Source organism: Cyclopterus lumpus, chromosome 1, assembly GCF_009769545.1.
Source record: "Cyclopterus lumpus isolate fCycLum1 chromosome 1, fCycLum1.pri, whole genome shotgun sequence".
NCBI classification, from domain to species: domain Eukaryota; kingdom Metazoa; phylum Chordata; class Actinopteri; order Perciformes; family Cyclopteridae; genus Cyclopterus; species Cyclopterus lumpus.
In genome coordinates this window covers 1291142-1301122 of record NC_046966.1, presented here as the reverse complement: position 1 = coordinate 1301122, position 9981 = coordinate 1291142, and the positions used below count along the sequence as shown (strand labels likewise).

The 9981-nt window shown below is 38.2% G+C and overlaps 1 protein-coding gene across 1 annotated transcript; it reads right to left on the bottom strand.

Moving 5' to 3' along the window:
- Positions 1-284: 284 nt before the first annotated feature.
- On the bottom strand, positions 285-6841 carry zgc:165520 (uncharacterized protein LOC571872 homolog). Its single transcript, XM_034552714.1, has 10 exons — positions 6812-6841; positions 5525-5599; positions 5323-5422; positions 5157-5231; positions 4633-4703; positions 3805-3913; positions 2291-2364; positions 1624-1758; positions 881-991; positions 285-362 (listed from the first exon to the last, which is right to left on the bottom strand). Exons 1-10 carry the CDS (start codon positions 6839-6841, stop codon positions 285-287), a joined length of 858 nt encoding a protein of 285 aa, XP_034408605.1.
- Positions 6842-9981: the final 3140 nt, after the last annotated feature.

The following is a 9981-nucleotide window of genomic DNA, read 5'->3' as shown; positions in this document are numbered from 1 at the left end:
ACTCTCAATGAATTCTGCAGGGTTAGGGTTAGTAATTATCTAAGAGACAAATCAATTCAATCTAAATGCACTGAAATCATATTACGTTCTCTTCTTAGGCCAAAGTTCCATTCAGATTATCTTTAATTGAATGAACTAAATATGGGGCACCATGAGAAGGTTCTATTTTGAATGAGTTAAAATGACAGTAGTCTCTATTTAGTGACCAACTGAAAGCAATGCTGCTCTGCCTCCTCCTCCTATACTCTGTGGACTCAGCTGGTGGGTTGGCTCATTCCGGTGTTCTATTTGAAGAAGCTGAAGACAAACGAACCCAGTATCAAGGCCAAGATCACACAGCAGCAGAAGATCATCATTTGTTTCTGGAGAACAGGAGGGAAAAAGATGTGTTGCCTTACATTTCTTCTTTCGAGTCATATCATATAAAATATAACATTACTGATGAAAAGACAGTCTTGCACAATGTTAACTATTTGGGTCATTTCATTCATACTTTGTGTGTAAAATATAAAATCCAAAATGATTATGCTTGACCAAAGTTAGTTTCTTGAGAAAACAATGATGACAATGAAAACAAGGACTTATTTATGAATATACCTGTAGTGAAGGTTGGAGATATTAATTCTCAAAGAGATAATCAAAAAGTCAATAAAATTAGTGGCCTTTGCAAATATCACAGGTAGATGCAGCTCCTGGCTTTATCTCGGGTTTGTGGTTGCCATTGTTATGTTTGGTTATATTAAAGACAACTAACTCCAGTGTATCAATCAGTAAATGCATGTTATATAATAAAATATATCGGTTATGGGGCTGTTACGACTTTAAAAATGTGTTAACAGGTCATTACATCAATGTTACCGCTGAATCAGTCTCAACTTACCCTACGCGCCTCTTGCTGGAATTTGGCTGCCTTTTTGGTGTCGGCCACTGCTCTCTCTACAAAGCCCACTGACTGGTCCATGTTGCCCTCAATTCTGTCGATCATGCCACCCTGGAAAGAGGGCAGGACAAGAGGGAATAATGCCAGAGAAGAGAACAACTTGTTGTTTGTTATGTTGACCATTTGCATTTGAACAGCAAGAAAGTGCTCCAATTCCTTTGTTTTGTCTGACATCTGCTGCTGGTGGTCACCTTTACCTGCATTTGATCACACAGCTGGAACAAATAAACGGGCCACATGAGGTCGATATTGATTTTACTTTTAACTGTGTTCCGTCCAGGCTTCCTGAAGCCTTAAAGTTCCTACCTCGTGGATTTAATATCAACACCAGTATTCTACATGATCAATAGTTAGATGAAAAAAGGAAAATTAAAGTTTTTTCAGCTACCACAACTTGTATTACGCTACTGTATGTAATGTATAATAGATTTATTATATGGGAGAGAGTTGTCATGAAATCTTTTTTTAAATGCTTTGCAGTTTCAAAAACTGTACATTTTAATCTCCATAATGAGCCATTCAATTCAGTTTATTTTGTATAGCCCAATATCACAAATTACAAATTTGCCTCAGAGGGCTTTACAATCTGTACACCTACCTCACATCGGATAAGGAAAAACTCCCCCAAAATAACCTTTCATGGGGGAAAAGGGAAGGTTATTGTTGTTGTTGTTTGTGTGTACCTGATTCTCAACCAGCATGGCAATATCAACAAACATGTCATGGAGCTCTTTGATGCTGCTTTCAAGCCTCATGATGTCTTTGTGACGAGCCTCAATCTCATTGAGGGCCTGCTGGTTGATCTTAGAGTCCATAATCTGTGGAAGGAAGGGGTGTGTGGTGAAACAAACACAGACAAAATGAAGTCAGCAGAAGAACGAGAATACATTAAAAGGATTTAAAAAAAGATTAGAAGCAGATCCTCAGAGAACAAATTAATTTTGTGGCAATGATACAGTTACTCATATACTCAAACACTTAATGAAATATCTGGTCAAGTTCAACAGGGGGCTGACTCAATAGTCATATTTGCACAGTCTAATAATCAATTCAAAAGTTTGGTTTTGGCTCACGAACAGTCCAAAAGTCAAAATGTTGAGGTCAATATCATGTAAGACAGAGAATTCTCACAAAAAGGAATTGACTATTAAAGATTTGGTTTGGTAGTGTTCCTGGTCTATTTCTTCAACACTGATGCATATGATAGTGGCTCAATGGGGCAGTGCTAAGTGTGTGCCTGTAGTGAGTGTGGGTGGTTGAGCGCACTCTACTGAACGCACTAGTTGAATTGTTTCAGCTCTGGTTGTGCTATTTCCACAAAAAAAGGCAGATTCACACTATCATTCTCACCCCGGCAGTGAAGACAGCTGAGTTGCCTCCCTCCAGCATCTCTTCCAGTTCCTCGTCAGTCGTTGCTTTCCCCGCTGTGATGAACAGAAAGAACAGTTATACACGTGTTTTAGATAAATAATCATAACAGCATGTTAAAAGTGGATTCAACATGACTGACGTTAAAGGTTACTCTGTGAAGTAGATTGATGTTCACAGCACAAGCATAGGGGTGACACATATTTCTGCCAAATCAGCCAGAAACGATAGACATTCGAGAGTCATGAAAATCTCAGGAACCGTCACACACTGTAAAATAAAAAATCTGTAATAATATATATATATATATATATATATATATATATATATATATAATATTTATATACATCAATTGAAAAGTAATATTCAAATCTGACTATAACAGGTCAGAATTGGATTTATCATACTTACTACATACTAGTTATAAAGGCTCTTGTTCCAAACTATAACCCGTAGGAAGGGGTTTGTGGCTGTCATTGTTATGTTAAAAGCAGATATACACCAAGCAAGCTCCAATGGTGTAATAACAACCATATGGTAATATATATATATATATATATATATATATATATATATATATATATATATATATATATGATACAATGTTACAAGTAAAGCCATTATGCTTGAAAATAATAAATAAATGTTAAAAATAGAAAGTAATCAGAAGACCAAGTCATGTTTAACAGAGTAATGCCATGTGACACTGTATGACAGTGACAGATGGAGTAGTCTACAATCTGAATGTGGTAATGTAATGTGAAAAGTCCATACCCACGGCAATGTGGGTATGGATATATATATATATAATAGCATTTTGTAGTTTGGCTTTCTTGAAGAAATTATACTTTCTTGATTCTTGTTGTTCTGAGTTTGTAGTTATGGTTTAATGCACTTATTGTAAGTCACTTTGGATAAAAGCGTCAGCTAAATGAAATGTAATGTAATAAATAGATAGATATAGATAGATATATAGCACCCATAATAGCACAAACCAAAAAATAACAATAATATTTTATATATATATAATAAGAATATCCAATATCTAATATTGTCATCAAAAATTAAAAAAAAAAATAAATCCTTTAAGAAGGGCAACCTTTTTACTTTAAAAATAACTTCATAAGAGTAGACATAAGTTTCCATCAAATCTACGGCTTCATAAAACTCCCGTCTCCACCTGAATTGTTCAGTTTTGGCTGCCAAAACGTTGGTCTGTTTTGGAAAATATATATACAGTATATATCAGCGGTAGCATTGATCAGAGGAGGTGATGTGTAACATGAGAAAAAATTAAATAAAAACAAAACGGAAAAATATAGCATGCTTCAGCTACTTGGGGGTGGGGGTTCAGACCTCCCAACACCCCTACAACCTGGCTGTGCAAAAGTAAATATTTCTGCTCAACACCAAAACATGTGTTTAAATTGTTTACTGTAAATAATCATACCATCCTTTTGTCTGATTGTAGCATGTAATAATGAATTGTAACTCACTGATCTCCAGCTGTCGGGCGATTCGTCCTTTGCTCTTATCTCTGAAGTCAACCTGAGCTTCGTTGTATTTTGTCATCACCTCTACAAACTTCTTGGCCAGGATAGCATGCTGGGAGAAACAAGAACGCAGTTCTGTTGATTTACTTTAAAAAGTGAATATATACACTTGGTTTTGAGAGGTTTTATCTCCACACAGGGGTGACAAGGGCCACTGTGGCTCAGGGGTGACTGGTTCAGTGGTGAGCAGGATCGTCCTTCAATCAGAGGATCGGCGGTTCGATCCTCGGCTCCACTAGTCCATGTTGATGTGTCCTTGGGCAAGACACTTAACGCCAAATGTCTCCCGTATCTGTGCCTATGTTGTATGAATGTGTGTATGAATGTTAGTTAGTCCTGATGGGTCCCATGGTAGCTCCTCCCATCAGTGTATGAATGTGTATGAACCTTAGCTCCTCCCATCAGTGTATGAATGTGTATGAACCTTAGCTCCTCCCATCAGTGTATGAATGTGTATGAACCTTAGCTCCTCGCATCAGTGTATGAAGGGGTGAATAATGTCATGTAGTGTTAAAGAGCTTTGAGTGATTGGAAGACTAGAAAAGCACAATACAAGGTCCATTTACCATTATAATGTTGGTATAAAAGTGTAATGTTAGTATACACAATATACCAACAGAATATAACACTCAGGGCAAATTCATTCTTAAAGTATTACTTGTAGCTAGCAACAAAGCAATAACTAAGAATGGCTAGGCAAGGAAGCAACAACAAAAGGACAGTGATCTAAGACTAAACCTAATTTAATGTTGTTATCTAATATTGTCAGACCTGTGATTTGCGTATCCTGAGGTCGGCTGAGGCCCTCTCATCTGTGTTTGACTCAAGCTGGCGCTCAATACCTGATGCACACACACACACACACACACACACACACACACACACACACACACACTCACACACACGCACACACACACACACACACACACACACACACACACACACAGAAAAAGGGACAGAAACAACCAATACCGTGATTCTGTTGTTGTTGTAAAAGTCTGAAAAGATGAGACAGAAATACTTCTGGATTATAATTAGTACTAGTATACTGTATGTCTACTCAAACATGACATTTATTGTTATGAGCAGTGGTAGACTGCTGCTTTACTCTCACACTGCACATTCTTATACAATGTATTTCCATGTTTAACATTTACATACCACCACAATATCAAGGAATAACTCTTCTTCCAATTGTTTATACTCACTTTTTCTTGTTTAAACTGGGAAATACTTTCTCTTAGGTTAAAAAACAACAAAAACTAAAGGTAGGCCTGTAAAGAATAAATACTGACTCTTAAGTTTGTTTCTTGCATTGTTGGCTGACTTCTTGATCTCATTGGTGAGGGCTTCAACGTCATCTTGTATTTCTGAAAGAGAGAGTAAGAGCAGAGATTATCAAACAGTTATAATTAACTGAAAGTAATAGAGTTGAAGGTGAATATGTATGTGTTTGGTTACTCTGTTCAGATGTGGGGGCAGACAAGATGGTGGAGTAGAGTTTTTTTATTTCTGCAACGCTCTCGTCAATCTTGTCAATGCTGCTGCGGATATCTTCCGACTGATAGACACACACATGCACACGCACTCTTTCATCAGTAAGCAATAAATACATTTTCTTTTGGAAATGTAAGAAATAGACAGACTGACACAAATAGAACACCTGATTAAAGAAATCATCCATGAAAGCCTCGTTCTCCACAGGAACCTCAATGTCATCGCCTCCAGCATCACTCTTCTGTTAAACACACACGCACATTTAAAAGGAGGTCAATACTGAACTTGAGGATGAAATATACACAGGATAATATACTGGCGCCCACTGCTCGTTTTTTTAAAAGGCCTGTAAGAAATATTTTAACTAAATATATACTAACAAATGGCTTGGTCATATTTATATTAAATAACAATGTATGTACATTGCGCATCATGGTTTAAACATTAAATGTCGCCTACATTTTGTGAAATTATCTCTGTCCCGGAATATTTTTGTTTTTGTTAATTTCGAGAAGCAGATATAGACATCCTTTTTGTAATATGATAAACCAATAAACTGCTTTATCAAACTATAGTTGTTTAGTAGTGTTTTAATTTTTTCTTGTTTCTTGTTTTATTTTTATTTTTCAAATTCATATGGGACTTTCTGGTCTAGAAACAAAGATTTTCTCATAACTCGTTGAAGACTACGCGTAAAAATGTTTGGGCCCGTGATTCCACATGTTTATGTCCGACACCCCTAGATCCAAGCTACATATTGTATCTGGGATATGATAACAACATGGGGATCTCTCCATACTGAATTATGTTTTCCCCAAGTCTCATTCAATATGATTTAATGGAGATTTAAATTTGATTTGGCTAACGCTAACTGTGGTTCAGTTTATGTGCGAGGTCATGGAAAATAAGCCCATTCTGTGATATCTTATGAATATAATCATTGTTATATTAATCACTATAGGACTATACTATAATCACTGACCTATGTTTTAAAGCAGATACTATAGTCCTAAAGTCTACGTCAACTCTAATATTAGGTAAAAGCTTGTTATATTATTTAAGACTGAGTAGTTAAATAAGATTAATTCACATTTTAGTTTCAGGTGTGCAGAAGGCAGGAGTGCGTGCGAGGTAAGCATTCATGCAATGTTAACCTGCACTTGCCCTCACATCAGGCACGCACACAGAGTTTGGGTCAGTTACATATATTTCAAATATTCGGCAACAGCCTACTGGTTATTTTAAATGCTGTTTTCATATTTTGTGAAATGTGCTATTGTTTGATGATAGCAGGTAAATTAAATACATATTGAATGAAAGCAAGAAACATTGGCCTTTTCCAGCCTGTGCGACTGTGGTTACACACACACACACACACACAGTAGCAGTTACAGGAGGGCCTGTGAGAGCAACAAGTGCACCACAGGGGAAATATGACAATGACTAAACGTACCTCTTTCAGCTGCGCCAATCGGTCCTTCATTTTGAGGAGTCTGTGGTTCAAATGATTACAAATAAATAAATAGATAGATACAAAACCACGGGTCTCAGACAACAATACTCTCTCTTTCCCACAACAGCTATGTCCTCCAAATTAGCCCAGCGGAAATGAGTAGTTAATTAAATAAATCCTGGAGATTTGACCGGAAGAGAGCTGTCAGAGCCAGAAAGGAGCCGTAGACACGAAGATGAGTTAGAATAAGGAATACATCTAACTGTACATAAATAGAAGGCCTTTGGATTTCTCTCCCTGAGGGCAATAGTTGTGGTCAACCTAACCGGAGGTCCTACTAAGCCTCTATCCTCTAAGAACGGATTAGGAAAACAGCGTCCAGCACGATAAACCTGTCTCCCCCTTCACCCCTCCCAACACTGTATGGTGTGTGCTTTAGGTGTTCCTAGTCTATTGGTCTATACCTTGCAAATTGAAATGGACACTGAGTGGCCAAAAATAGTATTATATTATTAATACTATTTTATTTCTTACTATTTACTGTATAACATTGTTAAGTGGGAATTCTATTGTGAAAATAAACAAATGTATTCATTATATGCGGTCCAAAAGTATTGTGCCCGAAAATGCAATACTATACAAATTTCAAATAAAAGGCAGAACAATGAATTTATGCTATATGAATATCTACTGTAGTGAAAAAAATAGAAATGTGTTTTCTGCAAACAAGTTGATGCTGTTAACTGTTTACAGATAACCTTATAACATCTAATCATTTGTATGAACAGAAGTTAAAAGTCACCGTTTTCTTTGACAATACAAACGTTTTTCACATCAACAAATACCTGTCTAAGATATACACCAAGTATGTTGTGTTGCATCTGCTTTTTACTATTGTCTGAATGCTCACCATTTCATGTTCTGCTCAGGATACCAAAGGGTTCTTAATGGTTGGTAATGTTGCTTTAGACCAGTTTATTAAAGGAAGGAGCTTCATGGCCTTTAGGGGGTGCTAACATGGTGTATGAAGAGTTTAAAGGTAACTAAGGTAACAACAGTGTAACCCTAGTTCTATAAGCACAGGTAGAGCCCTCTACAGGTGACACTTTCCTCCATTCATGAGCATGCATTCACACACTGAACGTTTTCCTAAGCATAACCGGCCAATCAGGACGTGCCTACTCATATTCATGTGGAACCCCACTTTATAAAAGGCAGAACATCCCAATGCCAAGCTATCCTACCCCTCTTCAGCGAGTGACTGTTACAGGTCTGAGATCGACAGAGCCTGATGACAGACTTGTGCCTGAGAAAACAGGAATAAATCAGACAGTCAACTGCTCAACTTCTCCATTAAGAGTCTTCACAAGTTATTTTATTTCACAAGTGAAACAATCATCTCTCCATGTTGGTCCATTTCTACCTGACCAAAACAAAACAATCAATTATATTAATAGTATATTAAACACATTTGTTGTAACCTAAGGTTCAACCCTTCTTATTGCACCTTGGCTAATTTACTTTACTAATGATGGCGGAATTACAGCGTAGCTACCAAACAAAACAGAAAGTAATCTTCTAACAATGTTTACTAACCATTGGTACACAATTCACAAGTTATATTTGGGTGTACTTTGCCAGTTTACTGACCTGAGAAAACAGGAATAAATCAGACAGGCAACTGCTCGGCTTCTCCATTCAGAGTCTTGGGTTACAATAGTGTAGCCTAAATTCTAATTTACTAGGTTCCCCCCTCTACTGGACTCTATGGGTAGTGGATGGAGCCCGATAAATGCACATCCTGGGGCGGGGGCGGGTGCATCAGCAGGGTCCATGGCCATGCCGCATCAGCAAGGCCAAGACAGAAGGCCGGCTCAACAGGCAGGAGGCATCAGACCACAGCCATTTACAAAAGTACATAAACACATTACATGAATATGACAATGTATGAATGAAACTCCAATCCATGAAACAGAAGGAGGTAGAGAGGAGGGGAGGCGGGGCATCAGCAGGGCCAACGCGGGAGGCCGGCTCACCAGGCATCAGACACCTCCAGGTCCAATGGACCCTATGAGACCTGAAGTCACAAAGACTCCGGGGAGGAAGCAGAGTTAATAAGGTGCAATGGTGATATGTAAATTCATCCATAACCTAGACCAATTGTCCTCAACGGTTTCTACTTCTAAACCGTCTACCTGTCTCTTAGACCCCATCCCAACGAGGCTGCTTAAAGACGTGTTGCCTTTAATTGGCACCTCTCTGTTGGATATTGTTAATGTGTCTTTGCTAACAGGCCATGTACCACATTCCTTCAAAGTAGCTGTAATTAAACCTCTCCTGAAGAAGCCCACTCTTAATCCAGAGGTGTTGGCTAACTACAGACCAATCTCTAACCTTCCCTACCTCTCTAAGATCTTTGAGAAAGTAGTCGCAAATCAGTTGTGTCACTTTCTACATCAGAATAGTTTATTTGAGGAGTTTCAGTCAGGATTTAGAAAACACCACAGCACAGAGACAGCACTGGTGAACATTACAAATGACCTCCTAATTGCATCAGATAAAGGACTCATCTCCGTACTGGTATTATTAGACCTTAGTGCTGCGTTCGACACCATTGATCATGACATCCTATTACAGAGACTGGATCAGTCGATTGGCATTTCAGGTACCGCACTAAGTTGGTTTAAATCCTATTTATCAGATCGATCTCAATTTGTATTTGTAAACGATGAAGCCTCAATGACCACCAACGTTAATCACGGAGTTCCACAAGGTTCTGTGCTTGGACCAATTTTATTTAACTTATATATGCAATAGTCTAGCCGTGAGATGACCAGAGCCTGGACCAGAACCTGTGCCGCCTTCTGAGTGAGAAGAGGTCGTATTCTCCTGATGTTGTACAGCATGTACCTACAGGAGCGTGTTATTGCGGTAATGTTGGCAGTCAGGGAGAGTTGACTGTCGAGCGTCACTCCGAGGTTCCTGGCAGTCGGAGTCGGAGCCAACACAGTTAATCCAGAATGATGCAGCTTGTGTACTCACAAAAGAGATCACATTACTCCTGTATGAGCTGCTCTGCACTGGCTCCCTGTAAAATCAAGAATCACATTTAAAATGATTCTCCTCACCTACAAAGCCTTGATTGGTGATGCACCATCATTTTTTAAGGA